The sequence below is a fragment of the Juglans regia genome, chromosome 3 (genome assembly GCF_001411555.2).
Source record: "Juglans regia cultivar Chandler chromosome 3, Walnut 2.0, whole genome shotgun sequence".
Lineage (NCBI taxonomy): Eukaryota > Viridiplantae > Streptophyta > Magnoliopsida > Fagales > Juglandaceae > Juglans > Juglans regia.
Genome location: NC_049903.1, coordinates 11,247,692 through 11,265,467, shown reverse-complemented (window position 1 = coordinate 11,265,467; position 17,776 = coordinate 11,247,692). Strand labels below are relative to the sequence as shown.

The window sequence follows — 17,776 nt, the reverse complement described above, 5'->3', positions numbered from 1 at the left end:
TTTACAGTCATGAAATGCATAAGTATGCTGCATTCCTTTAAAAAAAAATAAGTAAAAGTAGGATCTATATAAAAAAATTAATTTTTTAATAATAAATTTTACTATTTTTTTAAAAAGGTGTACAGTGTTTATATTATTTAATATTTTTTTTATTATTATTCATAAAATATTTAAGATCACCCCGTTACTTAAACGTAACCTTAACGTTTCTTTCTTACTACACATAACTAAATGGGAAAAAATATATATATAAACCAACCCCCTTCGTGAGTAGTCCTGTTTTCCCTAACTTCAATTTTCAAGATTTCAGTTTCCCACGGTACGACTTGCCATAAAATATCGATCGTATTAAATGGTCAAACCTTTAGATGCGCAGACTTGATATCAAATTCTGAATTCATGAAGAATAGGCCCATTTTATTGAAATGAATTTCATTAAAAAAAAAAAAAGTTATCAATTGAAAAAACAAGTCATGTCGTTAGCTTACCTTAAATAACAACGAATTAAAAAGATGGGAATGCTCTGATATATATACAATGAGAAGACCTTCAAATATTAATTACGTCATTTCACACAAAAAGAAAGAGAGAAGAAGATCAAATCATTAAAAAAAGAACAAGACTTTATGCTACAGCCCCCGCTGGGGGCTCTCGCTGGGGGCTGTAGGATTATTTTATATATTTTTTATTTAAATAATTTTTTATATAGATTTTTTAATATTTTTTAATATTTTTAAAAAATAATAAATTTAAAATATTATTAAGAAAATAATTTTTTAATCAGAAACTAAAAAAATATATTTTCTTAATTACAAAGTAAAATAAAAAATATTTTTTTATAAAAAATATTTTTTATAAAAAAATAAAGAATTATAAAAATATTTTTTTATAATTCTTTATTTTACTTCATGATTAAGAAAGTATTTTTAATAATATTATGATTTTTTTAAATATTTAAAATGGACATGCTACAGCTTCGGTGGGGTTCCTGTTGGGCTTAATATGTATTCTTTTATGTGTATTTTTTTAATTTATTTTTTATATAGATTTTTTTTACACTTTTAAAAAATAAAATAAATTTAAAATATCATTAAAAAATACTTTCTTAATCAGAAAGTAAAAAAAAATTATTAAAAAATACTTCCTTAATCACGAAATAAAATAAATATTATTCTTTATTCTATTTCTTGATTAAAAAAATATTTTTTAATAATATTATAATTTTTATTTTATTTTTTAAAATATTTAAAATTATTAATAATATTTATATTAAAAAAATTAAAATAAATAGATAAAAAAATGTTACATGCCCTTCCTCTTTTATTTCCAAGTCTTTCTATATTTATTTTTTAAAGTTGAATTTCCTTCCGTCTTTTGTCTCAGAATCTGAAGAAGCCAAAGAAGACCTGGCAAGTCGACATGACCAGCCTGAGCCCCTCATCTTTTCAGCTACTATTAAAAAAATTTTCCAACCGAAGGTTCGAGTACTCATTTTCTTAGCCTTTGTTTTCACGTTCTCTCCTTGATTCATTCGAAGAGACACAGAAACTTCAAAGAAAGATTAACAAAAAGATAACAGAATGGCCTGCTTTCTTCCCTTTAACAATGGAAATTTGGATCTAACCTTTTTCGTCTTCAGGCCAACAGTTGTTTTGGTCGATGAATTCGTCGAAGCTCTAAAGCAATTTTCTTCATGCACTGAGAGTCTTGGCTGCGTACAAAGCTCTTTTTTTAAAAGCATCCATGGAAATATGGTAAGACCCTTCATTTTTCACCTCACTACTACTGCTACTTATAAAATATACAGTACTCTTTTATTGTTTATTCAATTATTCTACTGTTTTTTTTGCTTACTTTTCTGTTCTTAAGAAAACCAATCGCAAAGTAGCCGTATATATGTATAAACCCCTTTTGGACTTAATTCATTAGTGTCGAATCAATAATCTCTAGCATTTATTATTTTTATCACCATCATCATCATTGTAAGTCATGTTATTATTTCTGTTACTAGAATCTAAGATCATATTTCAGTACATATATACTTAACCATCATGTTATATGTATATATGCAGTCACGTACTGATTTTTGGATATCTTAATTTCTTAATCTTTTCTTCAGATTATATGGTATGGAGCATGGCAGAAGAGATCTTGTGAAAACAAAGAGTTATTATGTAATACCCTTGTAAGTAATTTTAGTTATTGTTATTGGCGCTTCCACTTTTCCTTGTACCAGTCATAGATATCCACGAATCATTAAAATTATTTAATGAAAATTAATACATAATTGTTTGAAATGTTTTTGAGTTTTTAACCTCGTTTGTTTTCAGGAAACATCTCATCTCATCTCACCTCATCATTATAATTTTTTCAAATCCCTACACAAAATAAAATAAACAATTCAACTTTTTCAAATCCCAAAACAAAAATAATATTAAAAAATATATTCTAACAATATTTTATTCAACTTTTTAACTTTAATCTCAACTCATCTCATGGATTTTTATTCAACTTTTTAACTTTATTCGTGGATTTGTGTGTGTGTGTGTGTATTTTACATACTGAAAGGAAGTTACGTAAATCATAAGTCCAAGCAGCAAACAACAGAGCATTGGGGTAATGACAAGATTATGGGACGGGCTGATGTGCCTAATGTTGATTAAAAAGCTTCAAGTACATGTATTATCTGCTTTCTACTGTTTCATATTAATGCTCAAGGAGAGTTCCAACTTTTAAACCTACCTTTGGGACTTCAAACAATGAGGAAAGAGGGTCCTTCAGTTGCTAAATTAATCAAAGTGGGAATTCCAAGTTGATAATTATTCTGATGATAACTTCTTTTGTTATACATTTTTCTCGTCATTTTGCTTTCATTTTCCTTATCTTTTGCATGAAATGCATGTGGGTGTATATATATATATATAATACACACACATATATGTAAAAAATTCTGTTCTGATACCCGCTTTACACTTGTCCCAGATCTCAATGTTAAACAGTATATCAAGCATGGGTATCTTAATTGACCATAGCTTCATTGATGCATACGCTGGAGAGTCGAGAGACAGCTCCTCAGCCATAAGATTTCACACAGGTGACATAATATCCATGTATGCAGGCTCTGCAGCAGCCGCCTCTGCCAGAGACATAGACGACCTTTCATATGCATGCTTAGCAGTATTCAAATCTCGTTTTCCAAAGATGGAAGGTGCTGCAGCCGGAGTTTGCTTTAGATGCCAAGGCAAGCCAAAAGTGGTATGCCTTTTTCTGTGGAAGTCAATCCAACTTTGTTACTCATGGATCCTAAGCTCAGATCAGAGAAAGGATATTCTGTCCTATCTCGATCGCTTATCTGCTGACATTAAGTATGACATCTTTCGGGTTGTCTATGTCAGCAGTGACAGTGTACTAAAGTTTCAGTCTTTCCCTCCTCCTACTGAAATATTAGAAAATGGAGGAGAAAGCAAAGAAGGGCAGGTCATGCAAAATTGAGATGGTTTCATAGAGGAAATCCCACTCATGGAGGGAACTATAGTTGTAGATGAAAGGGTAAGATATTACTTTTTTACATGAGACCTAGATAGATATTGAGATATGAAGTGGTATCCATAATCCACTGGTGTCTGTAGTGGATCACTCGATCTCTTTATTATTAAAAACTTGTTCTGATTTAAGTGGTTTTTATGGTCTTCAATGCTTGGAGGAAATCTAGAGTTTGTAACCAGGAAAACAAACAGGATTTCAAGGGAGGGGGGAGTAGTATGAGTAACTCAAAAGCTGGTGTCAAACTTGCCACTGAGCCTGGTCATTTCACCATGAGATCATGCACCTTTTTTGCATTGGGCCACACCTTAGTTGGCAACCGAGGACAGCCCATGATCTAAATTAAGGTGGGCTGCAGTCTGTTCAAACAAAGGCTCGAAGCCTGAGCTTAGCACTAAAATGTGTAAAACGAGGTGTTGCCAAAACAACCAGATAAAAAAAAAGACTTGGACCAGTAACCAAACAGCCAGAATTAATTCGGTCCGACAAATAGAGATGATAAAAAAACTCTAAGAAATATTAATCCAACAAAACAGTTGTGGCCAGATTTACATAACCAATTCAAATTATATACTCTTTACTGTGAAGAATTTGGATTGGATTTAATTCCATGGGACAATCAAAGAGCAGCCACCCAAATGATCCTTGAATCATTCCAATGCACCCCACTTGGTTTCTTTGACAAATATTCGAGTGCCATGCTTTAGAAGGCAACCAACCTTTTTAATGGTGAATGGACTCTTGAGAAACGCATGGCCCACATTGATTATCATTTAGATTTTTCTCCATTGCCATCTTCAACAAGCGTCACATCCACGTTTAAAGATTGTAAATCATCATTGACTTTGAAGATCAATTGATCAGTATATTCTTTTGCCAGAAAAAAAAAAAATAATAATAATGAACTGGAGAAAAGAAAGGAAACTTTATAGACCAAGTAACCAAAACGTTCAAAAGGTTGGAAGAAAGGAGGAAAGCAAGGGGACCCGTATATTAGAAAGCTGTATATATCATGATGCCTACAGTCAAACCCCAAGTTTTTGAATTTATGTCCCAACAAACTTTGAATTTTCAAAACAAAATGTCCCTCCCACACTCTCTTGTCTTCACTTACTGCACAATCTAAGCATGTGAGAGCTGTTCTCCATATGGGTTCCATGCCCAGCTAGGGGTGCTGCTCTTTGAAGCTGGTAAAGTTGGAAATTAGTGTGAATTCTCTTAGAATGCAGGTATAAAGAAAAGGGTAGATGGTACCTATTATATGATATTTCATGAGAAGGAAAATGCACTGAAAACTCTACTTTCTAATTTGGATGGATGCATGATCTAGCTAGGATCTGTACATGTATAAAACTTTCATTAATTGGGACAAGCTCTATGTTTCAACTGATCATTTAATTAGTACCATTTTTTCTGTTTGTTTAATCAGAAAAAATAATCCTCTATCACAAATCCTCAAATTACTGCCTTTTTTTGGCATTGGGTCTATGCAAATCCAAACATTTTCTTGCAAGTTTTTAGCCATCAAATAAAAGATGATTTGGGATCCAATCCTGCTTAAATCACTTGAATCATCCCACGGGGGTCATGACATTTAATATAATTACAACTTTTCCATTAGGTGGAGCCCTTACCGCCTTGCCACGTGGAAAACATGGTCAAACATTAACGCTAGCCCAATCTGTTCACATTTGAGAAAACGCCAAATATATGGTCAATCCCTAACCACGACATGCATACACGTGCTGCCCTAACACAACAAAGGTTGTGGGGTACTAGAGACAAAGGGGGAAACACTCCATGTGAGTAGGGTCCCAGCCACAAATCCATAGGACCATAGTCCCACACTTTCTTTAATAATCACACATAGTGTATAAAGAATGTTTTTGGACACTTACCTTTACTTCAAATTCTTTTGAGAAAAGGCTATATAATAAAGTACTACTACTGCAAGGAGTAGTCTAGGACACCCACCCCCAAAAACATTTAATTTAAGCCAAGAAATAAGGGACCCTTTACTTTGTCTAGGGCTCTGAGCATTAAATTATATTCATGGTTACTTTTGATCACCTTATATTCTTTTAATCAAAGAGTTTTGGGTTTTGAGCCCTAAAAGTACTTGTTTTGGATAGGGTTAGATGATCACAACTATATATACATAGCATGTTTTAATGTAAGATTTCCAGTGTTTTTACAGTGAAATTAACCTCCATGTTCATCATGTGATGTGACTTCTAATAATAGATCAGATACTTTCTCCATGATGCTTTGGTTTATGGCCTACGAAGGAATGGAATCCAAGGAGGGATCGATTTCCTAAACATTCTGTCGACATGATTTTTGATTGGATCACATGATCTCTTTCTGAAATTCCCTCTTACCTTAAAACCTGTGGTGACGATGAAGATCATCTTTAAAATAATAAAGTGCGGAATCTAAAAATTATAAACTTGTTCAACTTAATTGCCATTATCTTCGCTCATAAAAGTATAGATAAACCTATCACGAGTTGCACAAAACTTCATTTTGCATAATACATACACATTATTTTCGATGGTTAAAGACAAAGAAGAAAAGTCAAAACTCAAGACGGATTAATAAAATAACTTTGAAGTGCTGGATAGACTTTGCTGGTCGAAGCACTATTAGCTCCCGTTTAGATTGTGAGATGAGATGATTTTATATAAAAGTTAAAAATTAAATAAAATATTATTAGAATATTATTTTTTAATATTATTATTATTTTAAAATTTAAAAAAATTGAATTGTTTATTATATTTTATATAAAGATTTGAAAAAGTTATAATGATGAGATGAGATGAGTTAAGATAGTTTCTCAATCCAAATAGGATATGAGATTATTTTTCTTATGATGTGGGCTGGTGAATAGTGATTGATGAGAAAAAATTTTCATACTAAATACCCAATAAATAATATGCAATCTATCTATATTTCTATCATTTTAGGTCCTAAAAACTGATCTAGAGGATTTGAATTCTGTAATGACACTAACAGTACAAGCATATATGTGATCATCAAACTCTAAACAATATTGTCTCGAGGTTGATTCTAAGGTTGTAGTTAATGTCATCCTACTCGAGCATTATCAAAGGCTTTGTTTTTGTTCATGACAACGAAATATATTACATGTGTTGTCAAATGAACACTAGAGTGAATTTTCAGATAAGTTCTTAGAACTACGTCCGTACGTGGAGTTCCCGAAAATCATGCACTTTCTTTATTTGCTTTTCATACATATACACACATAAGTATTATTTTTCAAAAAAAGACAAATTAAGAAAAGGTATATACAGCTCATTGAAAAATAAATATGATCAAGTCGGTCCAATCCAATATTAGATCTCACTTTAGTGATATAAGTAACATTTGCAGCATAACAAGTGCTACAGAAGAATTCTTATCTCATTTCATCTAATTATTATAATTTTTTTAAATTGATATCACACAAAATAAAATAAAAAATTTAATTTTTTCAAATCTTAAATCAAAATAATATTAAAAAATATTCTAATAATATTTTATTAAAATATAACTAGATACAATAAGTAAATGCATGAGATTGCTACAAGTATTAAAAAAAAAAAAGAGTAAATTTTTCATCAATTTTTTAATCTTGTTCATTTATTTTTTTAACAGGATGGATGTATCCAGTAAAATTTTAACAGAATATAAACTAAAAAGAGAGTTTGGTTATAGTGTCCCTTTTTTCCGGCACCAAGATTAACTAATAAATAAACATTCTTATTTTACGGCCGAATATAATAATGTCCATGTTTTTCTAAAATTTTCTACTATATCCTTTGTTTTTTTTTTTTTTTACAATATATATCCTTTATTCTATTATATAAAAAAAAAAGTATACAATAAAAAGAAGTGTTGGAATAATATAGAATATACGGAATTGCTTAGAGAAAATAAATAATAAATAATATAGAATAATACATGGGAAACAGTGATAGGGTAATAGGGCAAAATGTGATTCAGTGATTCAATAATGAGTCTGAATGCGTTGGTATGTGTGTTTTTGCAAAAGTATCTTTGACTGATGACTTCAGCTAAATAAATTGAGCGGCTCAGTACCCTAACACTGCTCTATTTTTATTTTATTTATTTAAATATATATATTTTTTTAAATTATTAATATTAAAAATTAATTTCTTAATTATTAAGTAAAAAAATTAAATAACTTGCTATCAAAATGGGTGAACAAAATAAAAAGATAAACTGATATTTTCTAAATAAATAACTTTTTTTGATTATTTTTTTTTTTTATGTGTAAATATTTTATCCCTTCAACATCGGCTATTCCCCTGCGAGTAATTCATATATATATATTTTTTAATTTTTCTCAAGTCATTACAAATAATATATACTGATGCTCCTATATTAATAGGAGTGGACTTTAAGATGGACTAAGAAAAAAGGTGCACTTCACTTCAAGACAGGCGAGATGAGCGGAATTAATTCGTCAATACCTACCATTACAAACAATTTATTTTGTCCATTAAAATAATAAATCTAGAGCACAAATCATGGAACAAAATTTCAAATTGAGAACAGATTCGTAGGTAAATGATTGTTTGAGCACAAATAAAGTAATGGGAAATGGATTTTGTTATTTTTCCCACTGATCTCTAGAAATAATGTTCATAAATATCATATAAACTTCTTAACATCTCGATTGATTATATAGATGAAATGATGTGACATAATATAAAAGTTTAAAATTAAATAAAATATTATTAAAATTTAATTTTTAATATTATTTTTATTTTAAGATTTAAAAAATTAAATTATTTATTATATTTTATATAAAAATTTAAAAAAAAATTACATAAAAATAGACGTGACCTTTTGGAATTGATAGAAGATAAGCTTTAGGTAAATTACCCAACTGCCATACAAAAAATCTACTCAACTTCCTACTATTTACACAACCTCCACACTCTACATTATTTTTAATTTTTATTATTTTTTTCTTTTATTAAATATTTATTATATGAATAATGAATAAAAAATTTGAAATAATTTAAAAAGAATAAACTCAAAAAAAAATTTAAAAAAAATATTAAAAATTTAAAAAAGTGTGGAGTGTGGAGTGTAGTGGAGGTTGTGTAACAAAGCTCTAGTGCCAAATCTGTTCCCTTTGACCTGAAGATTGCAGGGAAATGAATGAAAAAAGAGTCCGATCTGATATCACTGTCCTTCTCTTTTATTATATTATATTTTATTCAATATTTCTGGAAAAATATAAATTCGTACGTTTATTGAATTTACAAAGTGATTCTAATTGAAAGTCGAGATCTAAGCCCGTGAGTATTCTTAATTCCTACGTACAGCTTTTGACTGTCCAGGAATGAGGTCGATTCAAAAGAAGCAGAGAGCAGTTTTCGTACCACAAACTTGTCTTACATGCATGCATGCAATGTATTATTAATAATAAATGAAGTAGTTACTTCATATCTCCCTACCGAACTTTATTTCTTTGAATCGATCACAGCTTTTTACGACCAACTCATGAGGGAAATCGATCTGTTAATTAAATTAAATGACATGTTCATGAAAACTAATTCATATATAGGGCCATTACTTTTTCTCTCTCTCATCTCTAGTCCTTCTCGTGAATCCTTTCTCAATATTCTATTCTTTGATTCTTTGAGGAGGGACCGGAGCTCTTCCAAGAGGTTACTCTATGTTTGACATGATTTGTGTTTAAATATTGAGTTGATCTGAGTTGATACATAAATAATAATATTTTATAAGTTTTATTAAATTTGTTTAAATGTAAATAAGTTAATATATATATATATATATATTAATGTATGTAGTGACGGAACTAGAAATTTATTGTAGGGAGGCCGAGCAAAATTAAAACTATAATAAAATATTTTTTATTCTATTTCAAGATCAAAATCATCTGTAAGATCAAAATAATTTTATAAATAATGCCAAGATAATTTTTTAGAAAGGGGGCCAACATGAGATGAAATTAATATAATCCTATTAAATTATAAAAAATTAATATATATTATTTTTTTTTTCAAATATTAGGGAGGCGGGCTATGCCCTTTGCCCCTTCATAGATCTGCCCTAAATGTATAAATTAAGTTGAGATAAATTTGTGTTCCAAACATAACTTTAGGGAAGGGTGGTGGACCTCCCTCTCTTGTGTGGCCGTTTCTACTCTTTGCAACAACATTTTTCTTTGTGAATTGCTACATCTATATAAACTTTTTACATAAAGATAAGTTATATGTTGACTAGGCTGTGACAATATCAGTCTTAACTCAATAAAATATAACTCAAAATAATAATGATCGGTGCATGCATGGACTCATGTGCCACTGCCACGCTAGCATAATTTTTTACTACTGCTGATGTGGCATGCGGTGAGAGCATTGACCAATCAACGTTTAAAAGTTTGACCATTGACTTGGTGATGTGGCACTGTCACAGTTATTTCGCTTAGCAGTAGTACCACTAAACTCAAAAGTTTCAACTTGAAAGAAAACTGACTAACACATTAATAGGCTGTAAATTATCATTTTGTATGACTCTCGTATAATATATTGAAAGTAATTCTTTTTACTTTTTCACTGGATGATCGTTATTACTTTGGATTTTTGTTTGCTTTTTTCTCAGATTGTCAAGACTCTTGGATGTTTTTCTTTCATCAGTTTCTAGTTTCGTGTTCTTTTTTTTTGTTGAGGTAGCGAGTATAAAGATCATGTTGATCAATAACAACCAAACAGTTGGGATTAAACGGTTATGATAGATTTTGAGGTCTTAATGATCACAAAAATAAATAAAACATAAGTAGAGCGTTAGAAATAAAAGGAAATACTTTAACCACAAAAAAATTACACAAAAGTAAACCGAAATGCATAAACTGATATGATTTAATATGATACATTAGATTGTAAAATTAATTTGATTATAAAATAGATATAACGGATCTCATGAAACCACATTAGTTATTGTAAATTTATTTTTATATAATATATTTGTATCTGTAGAGTTCTCATAAATTAATAATAAAAAAACTAGTTGGTTTAACCCTTTTGACATGATTTTCCTTGTCTTATAAGATCATTCCCATTTTTTATTTTTATTTTTTGTGACAAGTCCATCATGTCCATTAATGCTTCTAATTGTACCAATTATTATTCAAGCTCGTTGGTTTAGCCCATTTTGACATTATTTTCCTTGTCTTCAACGATCATTCCCATTTTCTTACTTGGCGAGATTACTAATCAAATCATCATCGATCACATCATGCATGTTGTACCAATGATCTCTTCCAATCTCAATCTCATGTTCTCCTGAACACAAATATTTTGCACCAATTATGGTGAAATCCTCTGTTAAACGTTGTTGTCTTCTAATCAAATTTTCCCAATATTCATGCCTAAGTGCACCTATCTTTAGTTTAGGCCTATCAAATTACAACATCCCTCTATTTCCTTTGTTCTTTATCTTTTTGTGTTTAGTTGTATTAGTCTGTCGTCTTGTCCCCAATTACTATGTAAAAAGCACTTAAAAGTAAAACTTTAATTAAGCTCAACCTTATCTTGTTATTTGGCCGTGACAACGGATCTAATTTTATATATAATATGGTACGAATTAAAGGATGTAGTGATCTTTTTGCAGTACTGCCCGGCCGGCATTAAATTAATAAGCTTATTTAAGTTGAGGTTAGTCCACTTGAAATTAAACTGTATTTTAATAAGTAATTCATTGTAAATTAAGGTGCCGTTTAATTTGGATAGTGAGTTGACTTAATATGATATGAGATGATTTTAGATGAGTTGAATAAAATATTATTAGAATATTATTTTTTAAGATTATTATTGTTTTTAGATTTGAAAAAGTTGAACTGTTTATTATATTTGGTGTGAGAATTTGAGAAAATTGTAATGATGAGATGAATTGAGATCACTTCTTAATCCAAACAGGGCCAAAAGTTTGAAACTGATTTTTTTTTTCTTTTTTTTTTTTTTAAAGTTCAAAAATATCAATTTGCATGTAGATCACTGGAGAAATATTGCACACATTGGAAGGATTAATCTGGACAAAAAAAATTTATACATCCTTATGAAAAAATTAAAACCTTACTCATTACTCAAAGTACCAGATGACAAATCTATCATGAAATCTGAAAAATAAATATAAACAATATAACAAATAGTGGTGAGACTACAATATCGCCAGCTACTTCAATCATGAAAAACTTACTTCAAAGAGATTAGGAGGGATCCGTGAGAGATAATTATTTTTTATTAAAATAGATAGACGTATAAACTAAATTTTAGAATATTTTTAATATTCTTGTACATCTCACAGATAGTATTAAAACCTTATTTTTTTAAAAAAATATATATATATTTATAATATTTATTTAACGTCTAACGATTCAACTATGCATCCTTAAATTCAAGCATTTTAAGGGATCTTTGATTGGTTGGTCAGTACGATTAGGACCCATTTACTGTAAAGTTACTATACAGAAATTATACTTTTTAATTTCATGAGTCTGATCTTTAATCATTTCCACGTTTTCCCTCTTCTTATTCTCAAAAACTTTCTTTTTTTGTTTTTAAAATAAATATAGTTCTTCAAAAACTCGGGAATTCCTCGGATGGTTTGGTCGGCAAGTCCGCCGACCACGAGTTTAAAAGGTGGGCGAGTTGTTGGAGACTAATGCCTCGTTCTGATCGTGCCACATCAGAAGGGACCCACAAGAGGAAGGTGTGATAATGATGTGGCGAGATCACAGAAGGGGTACAGAATGTTCTATACTGAAGAGGAGGCCCACTGGATCATGATCTAGTGGGAACTCTCATACACGCCTGTCAGTATGTAAGACGAGAAAAACACTCGAAATACACACTCTCTGAAACGTCTTCACCCACCTTCTGCCATAAGATCTCTTTCCTCCCCTGCTAAATTTGAGAGAGAGAAGAAAGTTCAGAGACTTGAATAGACTGAGAGAGAGAGAGAGAGAGACCTAATGGAGTACGAGAGGATACACAAAGTTCAGGTATGGGCTTGTTCTTGCACCTACTGAAGGAAGATCACAGGCTTATGTCTAATTTTTGAGTCTTCTTGAAATTTTGAATCTTTTTTTTTTCCCTGGTTTCGCTTTTCAATTTGAAAGTGCTTCCGTTAATGTGGGTTTTTGGATAAGTTGTTCTTTTTTTCCTCTTTCATTGTATAAAATGGGGTTGGACTGGAAATGTTTGGATTTGGGCTCAAAACATGGCATTTGTTGCACTTGGTTTGGTCTTGAAATGGTTTTGGTAAATATGATTTTGTATGAGTTGTAGGTTTTCATCAACTCAGAATATTTACTTGGGCGGGTGATTGGATTTTTCCATTGGGGAAGCTGAGGAGGTTGGTTCAATTCAATTATCCATAAATATGGATTTTCTTTTTGTTTATTACTTTTTCCTGGTTATAATGATGGAATGGTTTTCATGATTTTTACTCTGTTTATGTACAAACAGATATATATGATATACATACACGCATACATACATACACGGTTTAAATAAAAATAAGCAAGAACCTTGAGTTTTGTCGCCTCTGGTTTTTTCTTTACATTTGTTTGCAAACCATTACTCTGCTTTTCACAGAGGAGGAAAGCCACAAGAATACCGAGACACTTGGTGTTTTATGAGGAAGAAATGAATTTGTTGAAATTTGACAAGCTTTGGAGCTTCCTAAATTAGTTTAAGATTAACAGGTTGATGTGGTCTGGTTTCTTCAATTGCAGACTGGTATTATTTCTCCAAGTAAGCTGAGGATGAAGCTCATTGGGCCTCACAATCATAAAAAAAAGGATGGATCAAATGGTAACTCTGCGAGAACTTCTCCTTCCAAGCTTGAGGATTCCGAGTTTGTGAAGAACAGCTTGTTAGCCTCCGATAGTGGAGACTTTGATGAAGGTTCGCAACTGCTATTCACTGCACTAACACCAATTTCACTTAGCTTGATTTAGTTTTCGTTAATTATTACTTATAGATAGATTTTTTTTTGCAACGAACAAACACCTGTATCTTTACTTTTATATTAATTTTCATATATGCCCTCCAGTTACATCTTCCAGCTTAGAAGTTCCCTCATTGAAGTTGTCAAGTGAGGCAGTCTTAAACCAGACTTCTTGCCCGCAGAAAGAGTCATTGCAGAAGGAAAATGGTGACATGGGTCACGTTAAAATGCAGCAGTTTTCAAAATGTGAAAATGGTCATTTAAGCACAATTCATCCTATGAAAACCATAGAAGATGAAAATCTTGATTACGATAGCAATGCTAGCTCGTCTAGTTTTGAGTTTCACAAGGGGGAGAGATCAGCACACAATCACTTTACAAGATCGCTGTTCAGACCCATGCCATCAAAGTGGAATGATGCCGAGAAATGGATAATGAATAGGCAAAATGTACAAGCTCATTATTCCAAAAAGAATTGCTCACAAAACCAAACAAATCGGTTGCCAGTGACAAATACCGTAAGGGTTGCTTCAGAGTCTGCTAATTATGATCCTAAGTTTGCAGTTAGCAGAACAGCAGAGACAAAGAGAGTTGATTTCTGTCAACCTGCATCGCATGTGGGGCCTGAGAAGTTCTCTTTTGTTCCCACTGGTACTCACCCCATTTTGGATCAAGTCTATAGTGGGAATGCATTAACAGATTCATACCCTATTAGTGAGGACTTGAAGGAAGTTGGTCATAGGGATTTAACCTGCACAGAAAGCTCAACAGAAGATATGACAGGTATAGAAAGCCCTTCATTTGTGCTTATACTGAATGATAGGCTCAGAAATAAGAAACTGATCAACATGCTGATTTTCTTTTAGATTTGTCTTGCTTTTGACAAATGCCACACAGACTCACTTCTATGAATGGTTTCCTCTCTGTATATGCAGGGTAGATCCACATTCCTGCACTAAAATCTTGTTGCATGCACTGCATATTCGTCCTTCTGGATAGAAATTGGGTTGATGATACTTTATGTAGCATTTAAACAGCTCACCAATTTTTATATGGAGAAAGTTATCAATGACCTAGGTTGGTGAGAGGCTCAATAATTAGGATGTTTTCACAGAGAAAATTTTTTCTCATCAGTCACTATTCACTATCCTACACCCCACACCCTATGAAAAAAAAATAAAAGCTATAGATGTGGGGTGTGAAAGTAAATAGTGGCTGGTGCATAGAATTCCTCGTCCCCATTGATTTGGTGGTTTATTGCTAGACCTATTTGGTGATTTTAAATTTAGATATAACAGTAGATCTGCCAATTTACTGATAGATAGTGTTGGATATAAGGGGAGAATGATATCAAACTTGTAAGTATTGATAGTATGCATACATGCACTCCCTCACTTCTTCCACGTAGAATTGCATTCTTTTCTCCCTATTTGACATATTTAGCAGGGGAAGAGTTTGATGGAATTTTTATGTTGCTTGATTATATAGTTAATGACTAAACAGAGTAATGATAAAATGGAACTGAATAAAGATTTAGTCATGTACATAATTTCAGGATTTGATGATCTAATTATGCAGGCACTCCTGCCATAAGATCAGTCTCAATGAGGGACATGGGAACAGAAATGACCCCCGGCACAAGTCTAGAACCTTCAAGGACTGCTACTCCTGTAGGGGCAACAACCCCACTCCGCAGCCCAACTTCCTCAATTCCATCTACTCCCCGAAGAGGTGCACCTGCTTCCACACCTGTGGAGAATACCACCGATGAGGAGTCCCAGAATCCAACAGGAAAAAGTAAAAAAGAATTGTCAGAAGAAGAACTGAAGCTCAAGACAAGGAGAGAAATCGTAGCCCTTGGGGTCCAGCTAGGTAAGATGAATATAGCTGAATGGGCAAGTAAGGATGAGCAAAAGAAAAAACCTTGTGCTGAAACAGTTGATACGGGGGCGCTTGAACGGATTGAGTATGAGAAACGTGCAGCTGCGTGGGAGGAAGCTGAAAAGTCTAAACACACGGCAAGGTTTCTTCCACAACCCACATACTTCTTGGTTTTTTTAATACCTAATTGCAGTTATTTTGAAGTTCAAGGCCATGTATATTTTTTTTCTGTACAATGAGTGCTAATATGACAAGATTATGTTAAATTTTCTCAGATATAAGCGTGAGGAAATCAAAATCCAGGCATGGGAAAGTCAGCAGAAGGCAAAACTAGAAGCAGAGATGCGGAGAATAGAGGTATGGAAATTCTACCTCCTTGTGTATATTATTAGTCAGAAGAAAATTCTTTATCATGTAAGTTGAGACCTTGACCTGCATTATTGTTGGATGGAAATGTAATTGGACTAGAAATTAAGTCCATAACTTAGCTCCACGCATTGATCTTACATTTCTCTGATGATCTGATTTGAACCTAGACAGCTGAATGATCAATTTTAAGTCAAAAGCAGGTAATCTGTTTGCTTTTAGAGTTAACTAGAACTTGTGCGACTTTCTAATGTTATACAAATTCTACTTATCAATGAAGAAAAGAAAAGAAGAATAAGAGTGAAAAGAACTTGAGATATAGTTGACTCATTTGCAGCTATTTTTAATAGTTGAACTCCTTAAGACACCCATGACAGATTGAATTCTGACACTCCACCTTGGAAGAGTCTTAAGGTGGAGAATACCGGTCAACTAAAAAACCTGAGTCAGCCATCACTTAATTGGAACAGTAATCTTTCATGTTAAAAATGATTGCTAGAGTAGAGTCTAAATGAAATGTAACGATTTTCAGTCCCAAGTTGAACAAATGAGAGCCCAAGCTCAAGCGAAGATGGTGAAGAAGATTGCAATGGCAAGGCAAAGATCAGAAGAGAAACGTGGTGCAGCTGAAGCCAGAAAAAATAGCGAGGCAGAAAGAACTGCAGCCCAAGCAGAATATATTCGTCAAACAGGGCGTTTGCCATCTACAAATTATATCTGTTGTGGTTGGCTGACATAAACCAGAAGCAAAAAAGAGAACGGAAATCCTTCATATAGTAACTTTGCCGAAGTAGCCTCCCTCTTGTAGTCTGTTTCGGAGAGAATTCTTGACCCAGCAGAGTGTTGTCCTGTTTGTTTCTCAACATGAAATTTACTAAGCAACCCCAGTGTGTAAGTTGTTATATGGACTGAATTTACAATTTATGCATTGAAAAAGTCATTGAATTGTTCATTATTGTCCAGGTAAGCAGTTACCAAACTCAGGCTGGAAGAAAAGAAGGGGCTAAAAAAACAAAGCAGTTATCAACCTCTCTCTCTCTCACACACACACACATGCTTGTACCCACAAAACAAAACAAAATGGTAAAACAAGCAGATGGAATCACAAAGAAAACTTTCAGAAAAACTAACTCAAATGCTCTTCATAAATAAAGGATATGGAAAAGTCAGAAGGAATGCATCTACTTAACCCTGTTTGGATATAGAAATATTCTCAATCCAACTTATCTCATTTCATCATTACAATTTTTTTAAATTTTCACATAAAATATAATAAATAATTCAATTTTTTTAAATTTCAGAACAATAATAATATTAAAAAATAATATTCTAATAATATTTTATTTAACTCATCTAAAATCATCTCACTTCATCTAATCTCACTGAAAAGCCTATTCAGTCAACTTTAACTTCACTCCATCTAACAATATGATGATTAGATCATGATGTGAGAGATGGTTGTACTGCCCCATCATCTCATACTGCTGCAAATTTTTTTGGTAAAGATAAATATGGATAAGGATTCTTCCCATTTGCTTTCTAATGCAGTGAAGATTTGGTTTTTCATAAATTTCTAGGGACAAAGAAGCATTGCACTATGATTAGCATTTAGGATTTGAAGCAATAAGATGCACATGACATGGCACTATGAAAACCTTGGATTTAAAGATTGACCAAGGATTGGTCTCTTCATTTAGAAGCAAATGTAGGATTCTTGTCCAATGGGCATATGACAATTGTTATAGCCTCGCTAAAACTATACGAAAGTAAACAAATACAAAGCCAGTTACTCTCCCACCCAGTAGTAACATCTCAAGTAACGTGATTTTGGAGAAGCCTATGTTTAGAACATACGCCAGGACTTCCTGCATCGTATGCTTAAATCGAGAACAATTGCAGAACATCCCTGATTTGGCCGATTAAACAAAAATAAGTGATAATGATGGTGCTCTCTCTCTCTATTCACCAAATTTGC

The 17,776-nt window shown here is 32.2% G+C and overlaps 2 protein-coding genes across 4 annotated transcripts; both read left to right on the top strand.

Moving 5' to 3' along the window:
- Positions 1 to 1,382: 1,382 nt before the first annotated feature.
- LOC109011076 lies at positions 1,383 to 3,674 on the top strand. Its single transcript, XM_018992128.2, has 4 exons — positions 1,383 to 1,478; positions 1,640 to 1,754; positions 2,120 to 2,185; positions 2,983 to 3,674. Exons 1-4 carry the CDS (start codon positions 1,420 to 1,422, stop codon positions 3,490 to 3,492), a joined length of 750 nt encoding a protein of 249 aa, XP_018847673.2. The 5' UTR covers positions 1,383 to 1,419; the 3' UTR covers positions 3,493 to 3,674.
- Positions 3,675 to 12,450: 8,776 nt separating this feature from the next.
- On the top strand, positions 12,451 to 16,753 carry LOC109011077. 3 transcript variants are annotated; one of them, XM_018992132.2, is made up of 7 exons: positions 12,462 to 12,604; positions 12,891 to 12,957; positions 13,340 to 13,511; positions 13,660 to 14,337; positions 15,133 to 15,577; positions 15,711 to 15,792; positions 16,334 to 16,753. In XM_018992132.2, the coding sequence occupies exons 3-7, from the start codon at positions 13,370 to 13,372 to the stop codon at positions 16,538 to 16,540; spliced, it is 1,554 nt and encodes a 517-aa protein (XP_018847677.1). In that variant the 5' UTR covers positions 12,462 to 12,604; positions 12,891 to 12,957; positions 13,340 to 13,369; the 3' UTR covers positions 16,541 to 16,753. The 3 variants fall into 3 exon arrangements, with proteins under 3 accessions (XP_018847675.1, XP_018847677.1, XP_035544220.1); XM_018992130.2 differs by lacking the exon at positions 12,891 to 12,957 and having other exon boundaries at positions 12,451 to 12,604; XM_035688327.1 differs by lacking the exons at positions 12,891 to 12,957; positions 16,334 to 16,753 and having other exon boundaries at positions 15,133 to 15,572.
- Positions 16,754 to 17,776: the final 1,023 nt, after the last annotated feature.

Coding starts and splice junctions, on each gene's coding strand:
- LOC109011076 (XM_018992128.2), top strand. CDS start 1,420: ATGACCAGCCTGAGCCCCTCATCTTTTCAGCTACTATTAAAAAAATTT. Junction 1,755..2,119: donor AAAGCATCCATGGAAATATG/GTAAGACCCTTC, acceptor TCTTTTCTTCAG/ATTATATGGTATGGAGCATG. Junction 2,186..2,982: donor AGTTATTATGTAATACCCTT/GTAAGTAATTTT, acceptor CACTTGTCCCAG/ATCTCAATGTTAAACAGTAT.
- LOC109011077 (XM_018992130.2), top strand. CDS start 12,575: ATGGAGTACGAGAGGATACACAAAGTTCAG. Junction 15,578..15,710: donor AAGTCTAAACACACGGCAAG/GTTTCTTCCACA, acceptor AAATTTTCTCAG/ATATAAGCGTGAGGAAATCA. Junction 15,793..16,333: donor CAGAGATGCGGAGAATAGAG/GTATGGAAATTC, acceptor AACGATTTTCAG/TCCCAAGTTGAACAAATGAG.